This window comes from Ascaphus truei, chromosome 5, assembly GCF_040206685.1.
Source record: "Ascaphus truei isolate aAscTru1 chromosome 5, aAscTru1.hap1, whole genome shotgun sequence".
NCBI lineage: Eukaryota > Metazoa > Chordata > Amphibia > Anura > Ascaphidae > Ascaphus > Ascaphus truei.
The window spans coordinates 296,098,797-296,118,682 of record NC_134487.1 but is presented as its reverse complement, the minus strand read 5'-3'; the positions used below and the strand labels follow the sequence as shown (position 1 = coordinate 296,118,682).

Here is a 19,886-nt window from a genome sequence, read left to right as displayed (position 1 = left end):
GCAGGGTCACATCACGTTGCCATGGTAACGTGATGTCACGTGACCCCGCTGAGTCATTTGATGCCGGGTCACCATGACGACGCGTCGCTGTAAGGTAAGTGCGTTCTAAATTAGAATTTCGCAATCTGCGCCAGCAGCGTAAAAAATACATTCAGGCACAGATATGGTCTGCGTTGGGCCTACCGATGTTAATGGTATATATTTAAAAAAATAATGTTTCTGTATGCCACAGAAAATGGGTGCGCGTCAAAATAATCGTGTTGGTGCAGAATTAAGCTGCTATGATTAACATAAAAATGTAGTTGACGCAGCACAAATGTTTTTTTATGTAGGTTACCAAAATGTATTCTTTTCACAGAATGGCTATTATAACTAGTATTACACTAATAATTTATATTTATTAAAAGTAATTATAAATAAAATTTAAAAAAACACGCATTCTGTTTTTTTTTTTATTGAAATTGTATCGATCAAGTATTGAACATGAGGCGATGCATCAAAAATAATTTTAAACCACAAATGATGAATCATGTATGCAGTCTTCCCACACACACATTTTTGGAAGGTTTGTACATTTTAGAACTGAAATGTTGATGCTCCAAAAAATGTTAAATAAAATCTTAGTACATAGAGCCTTAAAGTGAGATAATAAAATGTTCAGTATAATGTGAGGTTATACAGCATGGATACAGCACAGAAAGGGGGGGTGGTCCCTGCTCAGCTCAACTCCGAAGAAGTTCTGGTTGTGAATGAAACGCGCGTCGGGTGATGACATCACGAGTACGTCAGCAGCGCGACTAAGACAGAGGTCTTAGTCTTACACTGTGCTCAGTTATCAACAAATTCTGACCTACGAGTAAATAGTGAGTTAAACTAAGATTTGGGCCGAATCAGGCAGCCACTAGCATTAGTCAGGAGTCCGCAGCACTATGCTGTATTTCTCCATTAGTACTTTATTTCCGGCAAGATCACAGCTGCAATGTGTGAGTAATAACTATATTAGAGCACCGAATAAGATTTGGAAGGGAGTGGAGGTAACCTTACGAGGTACAGGAACTGTCCTGGAACAGGATTGTTTAATTTCTGTTCCCCCTTTGCAGCTCTCTCACAGACAGCTTTCTATATTTCAGTTGCATGCTTCTCTGCTCTGAAAATACACCGTGCCTGTGTAACGGATACATTTTGTTGCATGTCCCCTCTCCACACAGCCTGTAGCTACCAATTCTGCTAGCTGAGATTGGGTCATTCCACCCCCCTACCCTGTCCTTGCTGACAAGTTAGTTTGGTCCTGAGACTATTCCTGTCTCCCAGGAACCCCTCACTTCCTTTCCATCCAAGCAGGCTGAGTGAGTACTACTATACTCCCTACTCCCTTGCAAAAGCAATTCGTTTGACCTTCCCTTGATACAAAAGCACCTTCACAGAGAAGCACTCTCTCACCCCTCAACATCTACAAGTACCCTTTATTTTGCTGTGACTTTCTCAATAAAGTTAAGAATATACTAAAGGACTTGGTGTGCTTTCAAAGAGGTTCAGCTATCTGGCCATGCTTATATCCTGCATATAACCCTGTGGCTGCAGAATAGGAACACTATTTCCGGTTTCCACCAATCCACGACTGAGGTCCACGGGCTCTTTAAATATCGCTCACCGTGTATATGTCTGCTACATAACCATGACTGAGTCAGCTAAACTATGATGTGGGACGATACAGGCAGAAACTAGCATTAGCTAGCACTCTATACCAACTTGAAACATCTATGCAGCTTGTTAAGAACCATGCTTACTCAGGGGGGTGGGGGGGGATACAACCGTATTAGACTAGGAAACAGTATATTCTGGTTTTCCATAGAGTGCCCACCTGGTCTGAGTACTAGCTATATATATATATCAGATAAACCAGCATATAATAGGTTATAATTAATCCTCGCCAATCTAGCAGGGCTACTGTTCATACGAGATCCTTGACTACCTTGCATTTGCCATACCTGGGCATACAGGGACTAGGGAGTCCGGTGCTTCCTTTTAATATTACTGTTCTGTAGGAGACAGGTTTTTCTCATACCTTGAGAATAGGCACGTGCATATGACATTGTCACGGAGGAGTGGACTATTATCTTGCTGACTACCAGCGTCGGTACACGTAGATGGTACACCACTAGGGCATTACATTCCTACACTCCTCCTCCTGCGTTCTGTCAATAGTTGATATATACTGAGCACACTAGGGCTTTTTGAGGTTTTCGCTTAGTTTTCCATCCTTTAACTTTAATAAAATGTATTTATTTTCATTTAGTAGAGGATGAGTGAATCATCAGGGATTCTTTCTCTTCCGTGTGTACGATGTAGAGCAAGGATGGCCAACTCCCGTCCTCAAGAGCCACCAACAGGTCAGGTTTTAAGGATATCCCTGCTTCAGCACAGGTGGCTCAATCAGTCGCTGTCGTTGTCCTGATTGGTGACCCTTGAGGACTGGAGTTGGCCATTCCTGTTGTACAGTATGTGCGAGAAAAGTGAAGGTGAAGCAGGGTAACAAGGTAGACTAGGCAATAGTTCAGCAAACACAAAGATCATGCACTCCATGCCTGAATTAACTGTGGCTCCCTTGGATGGTTCAAATCTTAAACAGTCAATGGAACAAACACTTGCCAGTCCCTCACCCGTGCTGAATGTCTTGGCGTTCCTGTGACGCACTTTTCTTTTTAGCCTCTCTTGTATTATTACTATTGCTTACTTGTAAAGCGGCAACATATTCCGCAGCGCGGTTCAGTGTGGGGATGTTGTAGAAGATCGTAGCATATGGGTGGTGATATTCCTCCGGGCATTGGAAGAGAGCGGACGTCGGGTCACTCGAGTTCCTCTAAAAGTCAATATTCATTAAGCATCCATTAAATTATCGGTACGAATGAGGGGTCGGCCCCCATGCTAATGCCCTCTCTACTGATTTTTGGGGTACTTAAACGTCTATCTATGTAAACCCTGGTTTTTGCTTGTTGCTACTAGGAATTGTAATGGATAACTTAATCAATTTGAACTTTAGTGGAACCGACGCTCTCTTTCTTCCAAGACTAGGCAATAGTATCACTAGTTTTGTTTGAGATAAACCTCTGCATGCACAAATGTCTCTGTATCCAAAGGCAAAGCTTGTGCTGGATCCTCGCCATGTATTACTCCATATATGCTACTTAAAACGATGGCCACTTTAAAAGATGGGTTATTGGATATCTCAATGAATACATTCCATTATTAGACATGAACACTTCGCGTTGGTGCATTATGTGGGCAGAAGATAAGCCTCACAATGATTAGAACCATATTAGCTTTTATTTGAAGATGTTTGCTACTGATGTGTATACTCTAGTCTAAATCCTTTTTCTGTATAATTTTGCAAATGCTTTGGAAAGTATTCATTATATCCAAGAACATACTTTTTGGTGAGGCTTGTGCTTCATTGATTTGCTGTTTAAGTACGGACAATATTTACACATGCAGACTTAAGGGTGTCAGGCTTTTTTCTTTTAGCCTGCTAAATCCCTGTGAAAAAAACCCCACAAAACATTGGCTCATTCAGACTATTTGTGCTAAGGAACTGACCCTTAACCTATAGATCCAGTCACCCATGACATGGGAAAAAAAGCTTGTTGTGTCTATTCACTTATGTTGGATGCCATCCAGAAGTTACTTAAGAAATGTGCAATTGTTTGTCCATGAACTGCAATAAAATTCCATCCAGTTACAGGTCTCTTGTAGTAGTGGATGGGTTAAACTGTAGAGTTAAGATTTCCATCTTAATGATGCTTGGTGTATGCCAAATGTGAGTCTCCAGCTTTTAAGCTGGGTTCGTAACCCCTTCCTCAAAGTGTTCTGCTCTTTGCTAGGCCAATATCTATTCAAAGGCATTTTGTACTGAAGAATGCTACTGAATAGCCAAAGAGATCAGTTAAACCCTCTATTTTAGGTCAGTCATGGAGAGTCGGCCAATAAAAGCTCTACTCGTCTTTGGAGAAACGCGAGGCGCCCTCTTAACTTTCCATAAATGAGCTGAACTACACTTGAAAGAAGAAAAGGAGCACTCTGATTGGCCAAGTCCAGGCTCGTAAACCAACACGCAGATAAACCATAAAGCCAAAATTGCTCGATGGCTGCACACAAACGGCTTCAGCTGACCAAATAAATGTAGGGGTTTGAGCAATGCCAAACCAAAAGTTTCATAAAAATGATCACGTGCAAACATACCCTTGTCTTTCGGTCATGCCCTCTTCGTATTCTTGTACTGCCAACAAACCGTACACTTCAAAACGTTGAGAGTAAATCCTGGCACAAAATATTTACAATCTGGTTATTTACCTTGTTAGTAATAGGATCTGTTTAACGGAATGATCTGCTAAGTCCCATATGCAAGTACTCAATAGTTTGTACTGTAAGCTCCTATTTCCTGACTGGCAGGCAACTTCTACAGTTTCTTTTAGCCAAAATAATACAAATTGATTTAAAATAATTGTAATTTACTTTTTTTTTTTTTTTTTAATCTCTCAGACATCTAACTAATATCATCACTGCAGTATTGTACGTATAGGGGCAGTCCCATATAGCGGGTCAACAACGAAAAATGGAAACCACCTTACATTGAAGTACTCTTAAAAATATACAGCATCCTGTTCTTCTTTTTAATCATCACTAGAAATGGTAAAATAAGCATTTATCACGCAAGTTTCATCCCATTGACTTCGATGTGGAAAATGGCAGCTATCAGTCAAAACTCCACGATTTTTTTTTTTTTAGGCTGTTCTTTCCGAACGGCAACATCCTAAAAGTTAAATGTCACATTCAAAAGCACAGGGAACGCTGCTAAATGGATACATTAACCAAAGAAGAGAAGTAGCCGAGACTGCACCTTTTAAACCTCTGGGTGCAATATGACATAGCCACCTCGGCAGGGGCCCCATGATGTTGTGCAAGGGCGGCCAACTCCAGTCCTCAAGGGCCACCAGCAGGTGAGCTTTTCAGGATATCCCTGCTTCAGCACAGGTGGCTGTGATTGAGCCAACTGAACTGAAGCAGGGATATCCGGAAAAGCTCACCTGCTGGTGGCCCTTGAGGGCTGGAGTTGGTCACCCATGACAGAGTGGATACCTCATTTCTCCTAGGTATCTAGAAGAGGTCGTGCTCGGCGCTCCACACGGGATCCGGCCAGAAGCAGTGCCGCGCTCCTCTTCCATTCACCGCCACTGTTCCGCTGCGATGTGTCGGAAGGGCTGTGTGCATTCTGGTGCCGTGGCCCCTCCAGCACTCAAGGGGTTAAAGTTTTATTACCAAGTCAAACCGCCTGCTGTGAGTTTGCATCTGAAATGTACAGTTCTGTTCAATTAGCATCGATCTTCAAATATGCCGTCTAATTACCGCTGCAAGCAGCGTCGCGGCAACGTTAGGCAAAGCATCACATTTCTACCTTGTGTGTATCACTACTTTATAGCATAAGGATATCACCTTTCCTATGTAACAACGCCAGCACTATATACTCATTCTATTAACCTCCACTAAAGGTTACTTAAAAAAACTACAGGGATACACATGGCAGAACAGCTCACCTTCAACCTGACCTCTAACCTTCACTGTGACCTCTACCCATCCTCGCTTATTAAGTACAGTACTGCTCAGGATATGTAACATTCATAAGAGATATATAAATTACAGTATCATTTACTTCATCACTTCCCAGTTCTATGAGCTCTTAAAGGAGCAGTTCTCCCTACAAAACGTGTTTTTTTGACTCGCACCCCCCACCCCATATGTTATTACATGGTTTGGAATCAGGGGGTCTCTAAAGCTGAAACTTGCTATTTTCAGCTCTGGGCACCCCCTTGGTTCCCAAGATTTACAGCTAGAGAGGTAGTCCCAGGCAAAGCGAAACGGGGCTTAAATCTCCTGCTAGCCGTTAGGAAGTTGCAGCATCATCCATCGCGGCTTCCTATTGGCCAGTGTCTAAACAGGGGATTTAAATAGCCAGGAAGCACAGACACTCATGATATGGATCCTTTGGAATGCACCTTTAATTCTCTCCCAAAGAGGTAATCGTATTCAACCTGAGAGCCAACAAATATTATCTGATTCGATTACTAAAACACCCTATTACATTAACATTTTGTAAAGGTTCCATTTGTCCTGTCTCGTGGTACCATTTATTGATAAAGAACTTTACCATTAACTAAATGAAATATGTAGGTATTTTATCGCCCATAACCGTAACCTGGGTTACTTATTGGTTAAGGAAATGCAAACTTGTAGGCTTCTATAATCCGATTTAACTAGGGTCTAACAGCCGGCTGGATCATTTAGAATGGGAATGGAAATAGAAAATAATGGGAGTCAAACCACACCCAGTATGGAAGGAAATTGAAATGAGGGAGAGAGTGAGAAGTTCAAAGCATGTGCAAGTCGTTACCAAGGCAGTTGGATAGTTTCTCTGTAGCTGAAAGCATTACATATTGGGATTTGCTGAGATGAGAAGGTGACGGGAAGAATAAATAAGTAATTAAAACTATCCAGAAGAATCAGTATTTCAAAGGAACCATTAAAGGTGTGATGCACCTTACAAAGAAAAGGCTGTTCAGCAAACCGTCTCGATGTATAACCCATTCCGTAGTGCTTTTTTATTAGCGGCTTTGCAGCACAGTACACAATGTTGGAAACGGGGACATTTAAACAGTCCGGTTAAACCAGCCATTTATAGCTAACACGTCATAGGGTGCGGCGCTCTCCGCAACGCCCCGTGATGTAGTGGCGACGTCGCATGCCATTTGCTCGCTGTGTACGGGAAATCGCATTCTGCGCTGCTTTGGACCGCTGAAAGTGATGTGGCCGACTGAGGAATGAACGGGAGATGACCCTTCTCCTTCCGACCTGTCCATCGGGTGACGTCGCCAACCACGTGATCGCTCCTCCAGCGATCACGTGATTGTGAAATGCCAAAGGAGTTAATGCAGAGGTGGCCAATTCTAGTCCTTATGTTCCACCAACAGGTCAGGTTTTCAGGATATCCCTGCTTCAGCACAGGTGGCTGTCAAAGACGGAACCACTGATTGAGCCACATGTGCTGAAGCAGGGATATCCTGACAACCTGACCTGTTGGTGGCCCTTGAGGAGCGGAGTTGGCCAGCCCTGGGTTAGTGCATATTGTGCATGGAAAGTATTGGGTTCCATTGGGCATCAGAAAGAGTTGAAAGTCCATAACCACTGCTGTGATATATTCTCTCCTTCAGGCGTATTTTGTATTGTTACCATGATCCTGTTGCTCCTTGAAAAATAATAATAATAATAATGTATATATATATACAATAATAATAATGTATATATATATATATATACTGTATATATAATATACAGTATATCATCCCAAAACGTGTAAAGATGTCCAACGTAGCTGTTCTAAACGTGTGTTTATGCCTTCACATTTTAGCCTGACCAATTATTTTATTCTAAAATCACAATTCTATACCATTCTTAGATGGCACATAACATACTTTGCCGGTCTATGAAATGTCCTGAATTATTACCAAGGATGGAGTTCAACGTTCATTTAGATATTGGAGTCAAGTTCAGAACGATTTTTCAGACACACGCTAAATTTGCACCAAAGGAAGCTCAGCCGCGGATTAAATAGAATTTTGAAATATTGTTAATTCATATTTGTTTTGAGGGTTTTTATTTATTTGTATTTTTTTGTTCCATAATGTTTTAAAAATTCCAACCCAATCGAGTTCCAGAAAAATCAAAGCATTCACTTTTTTTTTTAGAACTGAAACCACAACACCATCACATTTTTTGGCCTCAGTTGCCTCATATGTCTTTATTCATGAACATTTAATGGCCATTGTCCGTTGTTGACTTACATGTCTATTAATGATTGATAATAGCCCTCCTCTAGTTAATAAACTTCTTTGAAGTCAGAGTTCTCCCATCAAAATGCCAGCGTTTCCAATGCAGAACCTTGATATCTACATGATTTGGGTGCTTGGGCATTGAAAGCCTTGGTTTTTGAGTGACTGTGCTACTAAACAACTTCATGTTTGCTTTCTAACAAACCAAAAGCATCTCTACATGTGTCTGTGTTGCTTGGTGAAATCCCTTGCCGTGATGTGAAGTCTCACTTCTGTGTTTTCCATTCCCAGAAACATGCGCGGTCAATAACGGAGGCTGTGACCGGACTTGCAAAGATACGGCAACGGGGGTTCGTTGCAGCTGCCCAGTGGGATTTACCCTACAGCCTGATGGGAAAACATGCAAAGGTCAGCTCCTGTTTGCCTTGCAATGCATCATTTGCCTGTGGCACTTTCACTTCTTGATGTAAATACCTGGATATGTAACCGGTGCAGAACAGGCCGTTGACATAGTAACTGGAATAGAAAATATTGTGTTTTTCTTTCATTTATACCTTCTAGAAAAACGAGTAGAACAGAAAAAGTAAAGTTTCTCTTGTTCTCAGAGTGCTTTTTCATAATGCATTCTATTTCCCTCCCTACTTCTCCCTTTACATATAAATGGAGCTTCATTGTAAAAGGAACTTATCTTCCTGGGTCCTGCTGACCACAGATATATCGTAAGTGGTGGAGTAGAGGCTCACTGAGGTCAGTGAAAGTGAGTTTGTATTGTCTATACCTGTGTTTTTCAACAGGGGTACCTATGAACGCTTGGGTTCCCCGTGTACCCCTAAAGGGTTCCCTGCAATTTTCAGGTCATTTGAAAATTGTACCAAATACAGAAGAATTTACAATGCATCTGATCTCAGACGCACTATTAGAGAGGGTTGGGGTTCCTTACAATGCATCTGATCTCAGATGTGCTATTAGAGAGGGTTGGGGTTCCTTACAATGCATCTGATCTCAGACGTGCTATTAGAGAGGGCTGGGGTTCCTTACACTGCATCTGGTCTCAGATGTGCTATTAGAGAGGGTCAGGGTTCCGCAGAATTTCACAATATAATTATAGGGTTCCTTTTTCCTTTGGCCCCTCAGCAAGGAGTTCCATTGTTTAACTCCTGGTCCCAAGGGGACCCAGCACCTTTGGTTAATGATAGAAGCTGTACAGTAGGACTTTCAATGTATAATAATTAAACAGAAAAAGTATAACGCAGGCATACATATTTCTAGTATGCTGCAAAAATGTGTGTGTGTTTATTTTATAAGGAAAGATTTCTCGTTTTATTACACGAAAAAATATAATTGTCCCTTTTTGGAAGTTATCTTGTTAATTAAAAATGTAATAAACAGAAAGTCCCTAATGATCCCTTAAACAGCGAAGAGTCAGAAAGTAAATCCGCAGGAAATGGATGGCTTTCCCCTGATCCTCTTAGGGCTCCAGCTAGACTTCTACTGACATTTACTGAAATGGGAATTGAGTCTTGTTTGTTTGTCACTCCTTGTGCTAGGACTGAATACAGTATTCACACATCTGTAATTAAACTTCAAGCCACAAACAAATATTTTGCAGCTGCCGTTTAGGCAAAGGGACTCCGAAAATATAGAAAAGCAACAAAGCCCTAAAAGTATGCTCCCAAGAAAGCCGCTTTCTGGCGTGACTCGTGTCCTTGTGGGGGAGATCTGTATTACTTTGTTTTGGGTATCTTGGGCTAGAAGGGAGTGTATTATTTGGCTTTCTGACTGCCTATGTACATAATAACACAGAGCCCATATTTTTTTTTACTCCGTACGCGGAAAGTTACGGGTTTTCTTCACGAGCTTTGAGGATGCAGAACTGCAGAGGAGAGACCCGGAGACCGGCAAACACAAACCTAAAGCTGAGCATTTCTGTACAAAAAAAAGTTTGTCACAAATCGTTTGACACAGGTTCAAAGAGCGCGGGGAATTCAGCTGTTTGATCCAGTTGTTAGCTTTTTTTTTTTAATGAAGTGATGGGGACAGCTTTGTGTGGTGCGTTTTTAAATATTTCTAACGTTCTGCAAGTGTTTTGGCTTCTTTTGGATATGCCAGCCTGGGTGCTCCAGTGTGTATCAAACGTCCCCCAGCTGGAAAACGGGCAGTAGTGGTGTAAAACCAGACATTTGAAAGAAAAACTATCCAAGGTATGCAGTATTGAGGATTATATTGAACAATCGCAATAAACTCAAACATACACATCGCTCCATCGAGGTGCAACATTACATATGTCCATTACTGATGTATTAAAACTGCTTGGTCATGTGTATACTGTATTTAGCGTGTTGCGTTTGTGACAGTATATTTGCCGATTTTCACCTATAAATTACCAGGTTTTTTTTATTGAAGGAATTCTGTATTTAATGATTTACACCCGTTTAGCAATATATTTAATATTTTTTTTTTTGGGGGGGGGGGGGTATTTCTTTTTGTTAAACACCCTGTTGTTGTGTGTCCTGAAGTTCTGAGGTTGACGCGGGTTTTACATTAGGAAGAACAGACACACAGTGAACCTGGGCAAGTCCAAGAACAGAGCATGCTATGATTGGCTCACTTCACAACGCTTGTAGTTGTAGTACAAATAAGCATAGAATCAATGACTTAATTTAGAAGCCGTGAAGAATGGTAGGTTCATAAAAATGCCATCATGCATTGTAGTAAAATGTGTACGTGTGAGAAGGGAAAAAAAAAAAAAGTTTTCACTATTTTCTTATTTTACTGATTTGGAAAATACACGGTTCTGGATTTAAAAAACTTTTTTTTTTTTTTTTTACGCAAAGGGTAAAAACAGTGATGTCATCTGTCATGGCTTTTCCATGAGTTGCCCTTACCATTAAGCTGTGGGCCTATTTTTGTTCCTGGTGTACTGGGCTAACTTTGGCATGATTCAGACTTGTGCACGGCTTGGCTTCTGTTACTGAATGCCGAGTGCTGAAATTTCAATCTGTAGAATTCATCGTGCGCTAGTTGCGTGGTCACCGGCAGCCACGGAGCAGAGGGGATGAAAGACCCAGTGACTGCACACGGAGTCTTTACAGGACGAAGGCTGCCTGTGCATGTCGCTGTCAATCTGCAGTCTTCTCAGTCCCGGTTAAAAAAAATCTGGTAGCCATTGCAGGACATGGGAAGTAATCTTTCTTTCCTGCTAACTGAGGTCAAACTACTTTTTACAAATATATTTATTAGAAGACACAGCAAGATAAGGATCAGCATGAGTGTGTGACATGGAGATATGTCACCAAAGCTTTTGACAGCAACACTTGAATTGTTCAAGACATTAAATTGGGACACAATGGGAATCAAAGTATGCGATGAATACTTGTCGCCTACGATTTCCAGACGACACTTATTTTTGTCACAAAACCAGATGGTCTTCAGCAATAAATCGGAGAACTCGTCGAAGCAAGTAAGAAGGTGAGCCTCCAAAGAAGTCTCGGCAAGACCAAAGTGATGTTCAACAATTGTGTCAACTCTACAAAGATCAAAATAAATAGAATATATGAAGTTAGAGACTATATCTACCTTGGCCAGCATGTGATAATGGATGGGAGCCCTTTGAATGAAATCAATAGAAGAATGAAGATGTCACAGAGCGCATTTGGAAGAAACGAGACCATATTTCAAGGGAACCTGCCACTGGGCAACATGAGGAGAGTGTAGAACAAGTGTATCCTGCCCGTGCTCACGTATGGCTGTGAAACTTGGACTCTAAATGCGAAGATAATTCAGACGCTTCAGACCGCGCAAAAAAGTATGCTGGGTATTATACGGAGAGACGGGGGGAAAGAATGAATGGGTTCAGAAGCAAACCAGTTTCTCCGTGACCTCATCAAAAGGGTCAAGAAATGAACAGGGCAGTGGGCCGGACGTATCTCAAGAAGAAATTACTGTTGTTGGACAAATAGTACTTGACTCTTTTCCAAAGTATATTAAAAAAACAAGCTGACTGAAAGAGAAAATTGGGAGGTTGAAATAAGATAATGTGTTGAAGCAACATGGAGAAGAGAGGCTTGCAAATGCAGTACCTGGAAGATCATTGGGGAGGCCTTCATCCAGCAGTGGATCGACGAGGGCTGAAGATGCAGCCATGGGTGCTTGGTCATGTCCTATCTCAGACAAAGAAATGTCAGGTTGCCTCTATCAATGCACGTGTATGTGTGTGCAAAAGAGACCGAAAACCTCAGCTGACCACATCTGCAATACTGCAATATATGGTGGTGCCTCACCGGTACACAGAGGGTTAAGATTAAAATTGAACTAATATGTATGCTAATGAGTACTGTCAAACATTAGGTCATTTGGCTTAGTGCAGAGTTCAGCAAAACGAGGTTATTTTAATGGATAATGACGAGCATAGGTCAGTTTCTAATCAGGATCATGTGTTCTAATCACAACTTCCTGTTTTGTTTTCTTTTACCGATTTTCAAGATACCTTGAGGAACAAGAAGAGTTTAAATAAATCAGGCACAGCTTTGCACTGGCAGCACAAAAAAATATAATTTCTCTTATTACTTGGCATTTTCCTTACTAAGTGAAATCCTTGCTAATCTTCTGGCACATTGTTTGACTAGAGGGGTGATATCCAGGGCTTATGTTGGGCAAACATGTCTTGAGCTGGCCGTCTCACTGTCATGGTTACAGAGCAGGGACCCAGCAGCCTGCTTGGAGCAAAACTCTTCATACCAGCTTCAGATTAAGGAGAGAAATGTAGCATGTATGTGTTGGAATACATTTTCTTTGAGAGTGTCGGAGCAATATGTTACTTGCCAAGTATACTAGAAGGTATGCTACTTGAATCCACCGTTGACAACTTTTACAAATTCGCTTTGGGTCGACTCATGCACATTGAAATATGTGTCTGAGAGGCAGGAAAAGTGGTTTGAAGAGAGACGCTACAGTGCAAAGCAAAAATAGCACAGCATAACATCACGTGTTTTATTACCCTCAAACTACATTAATACCAAAGGCTTGAGGCTTGTATGGGACCCAAGTTAAAATGTACAACCCAGACACTGGAGTTAGGGTAACCAGTGTGAGAACCCCAACAAAGAAATAATAATGTACATTTAAACTACAGGGAATCGGCTTTAAATAAAGAAATGTGGTAGAAAAGGCATCTTATCAGCGCTGAGTTAGTATTCCAGTCCAATTCCTAATGATGGCATAATTGCTATATGGAGTTCCTTGTTGGTTTCCTATGAAAAAGGTTCAAAAATAGCCATGAGGATAATCTTATGATACATTCAAGGATAATCTTTCTGATCAATTAGATCATTCAAAGTACTTATTCCCTATCAATGTAGCCCAACCTGTATGTGTGATATCCCTTCAGGGATTAAGGAGCACCCGTCGCTTGAGCAGAATAATCTTTGGACAGTGTCACCCCGGGCGGGGGTCGTTAAAATATAGTAGGTCAGTTTGTAAAATGTTTTAAACAACGATTGCTACATATAGATCATTATGGGTGGCGGTCTTCCCCTTTCAAAATACCTACCCTTTTAACCCTTTCACTGCCAAAGTAACATTGCCCTCTCCTTTGGCAGCAACTGGTTTAAGAATCATATGTCAGTCTTGATAGTGGCAACTTTGAAAACATTGCACCATTTTTGCTAGGGCAGGGGTTTGCCCCCAAGGAAAGCAGTGTATTGTATTCTCTGTGGTATTATTTGCGCTGTTTTTTTCCCAGAGTTCGGATTCCAAATCTTAATTAGAAAAGCAATTGCAAGCATATTTTAAATTCTGAAGCACATATTTATAATGGTAGGGACAATGTTGGATGGTTCAGTGCATCCACTTTATTGCAACTCCAATTTATGTTGCTATGCAGGACTGCACTTTTGGATCAACGTTTTAATTGCCAAAAGCCAATAAAGAAAGAGAATACATTGTTTTAGAAGATGATTGATACCATGATGACTTGTCTGCATGTTTGTTAACCAGCAGAGAGATCATGTTGTATCAGATATATCCTCAAGAGGAGAGGGCTGACGCTTTAATCCACCAGTGACTGATAACTGCTCTTATCTAGGGAGTGTTTTCTTCAGGAAATTGCCAAGATAACAAGGGAAAGTGACAGGAGAGAAAATTGTTCAAGTCTCTCTCTGCTGGAATAACCAGACCTTTTGTGGACAGATGTGTACTCTGCACACACCTGTTTTTGGAATAAAAGAGATTCGAATTTCACTCTGCCAATTATTGTCCAACCAATTCAGTGTTTAATTGTGTGTGTGTGTGTGTGTGTGTGTGTGTGTGTGTGTGTGTGTGTGTGTGTGTGTGTGTGTGTGTGTGTGTGTGATGAAGAACGGCCACCCCTCTTTTCTAAGGAAGAGCGTGCCACAGTCATTCTGTCCAAAACTTTGCTTGTTTATGATGCTGCATTGTATAACACACATTATGTAGCATGTTTGTAAAGAGATCATGTGTAATCCCCTCATACCATTTAATTGCTGGAAAGGTATGCAGTTGTCAAACAGTATAAGGCCTCGGCCATGTTTACCGCTTGCTGGCGGAAGCGTGCTGAGGCGCGCTCCCGCTCAGCACTGAGCCCCTACAGCCGCAATTAGAGCGGCTTTAGTAGGGGCTCACCTGCGCTTGCGGAAGCGCAGGTCTTAGGGGAATTTAAAATTCCCCCGCTTGCCGGCGCGACACGCCGGTCACGTGAGCGGTTCGCCCAATGAGGGCGAACCAGCTCCGTGACGTCACTGGACCGCCCCCTGACGGCCCACTGACAGCGCATGCGGTAACCGCAAGGCCAGGGACTCGCTTTCCGTGCACCTCAAGCACTCGCTTTCCCTGCACCTCAGCACGCCAGCAGGGAGCATGGCCGAGGCCTTAGATGTTCTGCCTTAACCTACTGGGTGAACCCAAGGGATGACCATTAATCATGTCATTGGTGGCTCAAAGCAGAAGCCGCTGACCTGTGACTGGTCATTTCCTGACTTGATCATGTGATATCACCTTCTCAGGAGTATTGGCAGCCCTGGCAGGGAAAGGGTTAGTGTCCTGCATCTCCCCTAATCTGCAAGTGTGTTAACTTACCAACTAAATAAACTGGACTACACAGTCCTATTACCAAAGAAAGAACACTTAAACCTCTCAAGCAAACCCTTTGTACTGACTGTTATACTATTATTTTGCACTATTATTAGTTTAGACGGCTCCTATATACTAAAATAAGAACCGTGAGTGGCATGAACACGCAAATCAGTTGCCCAGTAAAGTCCTCCGTTAAAGGTTTTATTTTTTATCATTGCTAAAAGGACGCCACTACCAAGAGGCCTGAAAAACATAGCGTGGCAGCACCGTGGTTAAAAATGATTGACCGTCTTGTACAAGTCACAGATGAGATTAATTTATGCGCTAGCTCTATTGTGTTAATGTGCATGTTTATATATATTTTTTTCATTTCCCATGAAAGAATGCACTATTTCCTCACCGTTCATATGGCAGAACCATTTGGATTATAGACTCCACCTGCCGAGGTAGGATAGGAGGAAACTTGCACCGGGAGTATAAAGTTCCACTGCATTCTCTTTTCCTGTCCTATCTGGCGGTAGGAGGATGGTAGGACATTGTACAGTTTATTTGAAGGGTCTCTAGTCGGCAGGTAACCATTTAAGGTGAGGTAGCTGGCGATAAGGGGATTCAAGACCATCCCTGACCCATGCAAAGTGGCACATAGGGGCCAGCTCAAATCAAGAGGTTGGGTCCCCTGTGTAGAAGTGGCAGCGTCTCTTACGCGATGGGGGCTGGTAAAGGCTTAGCTAGTGTCCCTAGAGTTCCCCCACAGCAGCGTGAAGGACACGTCCGCGGATGGCGAATTCGGGCCGACGGGCAGAAAGGGTGGGGACTCATGATCGCTTAACAGGCAGGCTAGTGCCTGGCGGTGTCTGCCAGCAGTTCCAGCAGAATGAGTGATGGTGTCTGACATCAAGGGGCGTTGGATTCCACGTGGACACCGGGTTCTTCAAAAATCCGTTATAGAATGGCAGACAGGCGATGAGGAAGAAAACAGACGGTGAGCATACAGTAGAAGTGCAGAGAAACATTGCAGATTGGGGATATAACTCCTGACCTGCTGTCTTGGTGGCAAGTAATGGAACGGGTGATGTGCTGGACAGATGTTTGAATGGGGGCAGAGTTATGATTTTTGTATGTATTCCACGGATGTCTGATCTCCAGAGTGCAGAACCCTGAGGCTTCCAAGGAACCCGTACATGTGATGTCAGACCTACGAAGGCAACCACCTCAAATACCCAAATACCGAACATGCTCAGGATGTGAACAAACTTCTGCCTGGCAAGTACAAAAAAAAAAAGCTATGCAATGCATGCATTAAACCGCGGGCGATGCAGGAGAATCTTATCCAGATTTAAAGCTTTCCTGGATGGTTTCAGTCAGCAAAGCACCAGGCCTGTGACCGCTTCAAATCAGCTAATATACAGACTTCCCCGATTGCATGAATGCAAAGGGAAGACCCAGATGCAGCTTACAAACCTAGAGAACAGCGGTGTCTCCGCATCCTCACAAGAGTCGGACTGAGAAGTCTCATCGTCCATTGCGGAAGGTGATGCGAGGGAAGAATATACAAGTTTTGCACCAGAGGACATGGACAAGCTGGTCAAAGCGGTACAAACAGCTATAAAAAAAAAATGAAGATGTTAAGGAACCCATGTGGAAGCAAGACTGTATGTTTATGGGAACCCATAAAAAGTCAAAGGTCTTTCAAGTTCTTACTACAGCCAATAAATTAAGTAATACAGAGTGGCAACATCCATGCAAGAAACCATCCAGTTGTTTCAGTCAAATGTACCCCTTTATCTTAAAAAGATTTGTGGACACGTCTTCTCCAGCAGAGGAGAGTACTAAAAGAGGCAGTACAAAATTTCTGTATGGCAAGTGGTGGTTCCCATACCAAAGCATCAAGAAAGAGGAGCATACAGTATTCAATCATGTTCATGGTTCCAAAAGGACAGTAAAGCTCAGACCAGTCCTGGATCTGAAATGTGTAACTCAATATGTCCACAGGGAACATTTCAAGATGGAATCAACCAAGTCAGTTGGCAACATCTTAAACCCAGGATAATTTATGTCTCCAATAGATCTGAAGGACGTATACCTTCACATTCCCATATGCTACACATCAGAAGTGGAATGGGATATTTGACCGTGGCCATGTCACTGTGTCCAAGTGTCGGCCAGCGTTCGGCCGCAGATGGACCCTCTTCCACAGCCACTCCTCCGCTGGACACTGAGCTACGCTTCTACAATTAAGTAAGGGGTTTTAGTAGTTAGGGTAGGGGGTTAACTTTAGGGGTTTTAGTGGTTAAGGTAGGGGCTTAGGATAACGGGTTAAGGTTTTTATGATGGGGGAAAGAGTTGGGATTAGAGTTTTTTAGGGTATGGGTTAAGGTTAGAGACTTGCCTTAGCAGGGAAGCGGTCTGCAGCCGAGTGTCCCGGCGGCGAGGTAACTTAAGGCGGAGATTTAGTAACGGTGAAACGGCCACGACCAAAAGTCCTAGAACGTATCAGAAGTTCCTGAGATTTGCCATGTGGGAAATGGCAAAGTAAAACATTTTCCGTTCAGGGCTCTTCCCTTTTTAGCATTTCCTCCGCCCCCAAGAGTTTCTCTAAAGGTGATGGTGGTCATGGCAGCAGCCATCCAATTGCAAAGCATCTCCGTTGTTTCTTGCATAGACGACAGGTCAATGAAAGCATCATCGGAGTAGATTATGAACAGTCACATAAAGTAAGTTACTACAAGACCTCGGTTGGATCATCAACTGGGAAAAATGCGAATTGATCGCAGCTCAGAACATGCAGTTTCTAAGGCTGCCATTCATAATGAAAAAATACTCACAAGTGAGTCTAGCTGCTGCTAGAGAAAGGGTTAAGCTTGATAAGAAAGATCCTGAGAGCAGGCCCATGGATATCACGACGACGAGCCATGAGAGTGCAAGGCTTGATGTCAGCCTCGATAGAATCAATGCCTTGGACTCGACTACACATGATGCCACGCCACTCAGAAGCCTTAAGGTGGTGGGACAGAAACACACGTTCATCCAGAAGTGTCCCATCAGGTAACACTCAAGGGAGGAAGGCCAGTGATCTCCCTGATGGCAAGATGGTCAAATACAAAACCCAGCAGGTTTTGTTCCCTCTATCAGAGCGATTATCCGGCACACTTAGAAGCAATGACCCTAAAGTGGGAGCTCGGGCTGTTATATATTTCCTCCAGTTCTGATGATTCCGAGAATCCTCAAGAAGATCAAGCAGGACCAGGCAACAGTGGTGGTGATTATTCCCTACTGACCCACAAGGGTCTTGTTTGCAGAGCTGTTAAACTTGTCAGCAGAGCCTTGCTGGGTACTGCTCAAAAGGGAGGACCTTCCATCTCCAGGACTGATGGTCCACCCCAACATAGAGAGACTGAAGTTGACAGCCTGGAAGCTGAAAGGTGTATAATGAGACATCAGGGTTTGTCTTCAGCAGTAATAGGCACGCTACTACAGTCTCGTAAGAAAGTTACTTCCAGGATATATATGATGGTTTGGAGGAAATTTCATAACTGGTGTACCAGAAGAGGCAATAATCCAGAGACCGACCCCATTAGCTTGATCCTGAATTTCTTGCAGGAAGGCTTCCAAAAAGGGCTGAAACCAAACACAATCAAAGTCCAGATTGCAGCAATTGGGGCAATCGGGTTATAACCAATTGCGGATAGACCTCGTATAAAAAGATTTATGAGGACTATCCATCTGCGGGATTTTAATGTAGTGTTGAAGAAACTATGTACCACGCTGTTTAAGTCCTTGCAAGATGCGGACATCAAAATGCTCTCCTTAAAGACTGCGTTCTTAATAGCAGTGGCATCAGCCAGATGAGTCGGCGAGTTACAGGCCCTCAGTCAGATAACCCTTTATGACATTCTATGAAGACTGATGCTGAGGATGATTCCACAGTTGACCTCTTTCTTCCATGCAAATCACGAGATTATAATACCGTCACTGTGTCGGCATCCAAAGAATGAGAAGCAAAAGAGCCTGAACTCATTGGATATGATAAGGTGTTTAGCCGAATATCTGAGAATAACTAAGCAGTTTAAGACATCAGGTAGCCTACTCATCCTGTTTTCAGTGGAAAGCAAAGGGGAGAAAGCATCGAAAAGGTCTATTGCAAGATGGATCATACAAACAATAGTGATGGTGTATCAAGAATCCAAAATTCAGATGCCAGCAGGATTAAAGGCTCACTCTGCAAGAGTGGTAGCAACGTCCTGGGCAGAGAAAGCACAGGCTTTGGCAGAACAAATTTGCAAGGCAGCCAAGTGGAAGAGCATACATTACTAGCTGGATGTAGATGCTATCCCAAGAGGCAGCTTTCACCAGAAAAGTCTTGCAGACTGTAATAGATTCATATTGTTTTCATGGATATTTTCTCCTTCCATTGCTATTGCTGCAAAATAAATCCAATGGGGCTGCCTGATGAACGGTGAGGAAAGGGAAAATTTGGCTTACCAGGAAAAATAATATATGTGTGTATATATATATATGTGTGTGTGTGTGTGTGTGTGTGTGTGTGTGTGTGTGTGTGTGTGTATATGTATATATATAGATATATATTTCGATCAGTTCATTCATCATGGCAGCACATAGTTTTTCCTTCCTGTAACAGGGAAGCAACCCTGTCTCAATGAGGCTGCTATCCAAAGCCTCAGTATTCTGAGAAACCAGCAAGGAGCTGGTTAATTGCAGCTTAACAATTAACCAGTCTCCACCTGGTAATCAGACAGGTTTAAAACTCCTGCTGAAACAGACCCAGGGAGACTCTCTTGAGCACCCAGGATACTGTGTGCTGATAACAAGACACCAAGGGAACAGCCAAACAGGGTGCAACAAACCCAGGAACCTACCAGAGCCTGGACCCTCAAACATCCATCCAGAACCAAAGAAAAA

General features: G+C 42.6%; 1 protein-coding gene across 4 annotated transcripts in view; it reads left to right on the top strand.

The window, feature by feature from the left end:
* The window catches only part of SCUBE1 (signal peptide, CUB domain and EGF like domain containing 1), a 245,748-nt gene that overhangs the window by 143,830 nt on the left and 82,032 nt on the right, over nucleotides 1-19,886 (top strand). For all 4 annotated transcript variants that reach the window (XM_075602787.1, XM_075602786.1, XM_075602785.1 and 1 more), the window contains one exon: nucleotides 8,169-8,285. In XM_075602787.1, coding sequence (XP_075458902.1) covers nucleotides 8,169-8,285 — 117 coding nt within the window. The remainder of the gene's footprint in view (nucleotides 1-8,168; nucleotides 8,286-19,886) is intronic.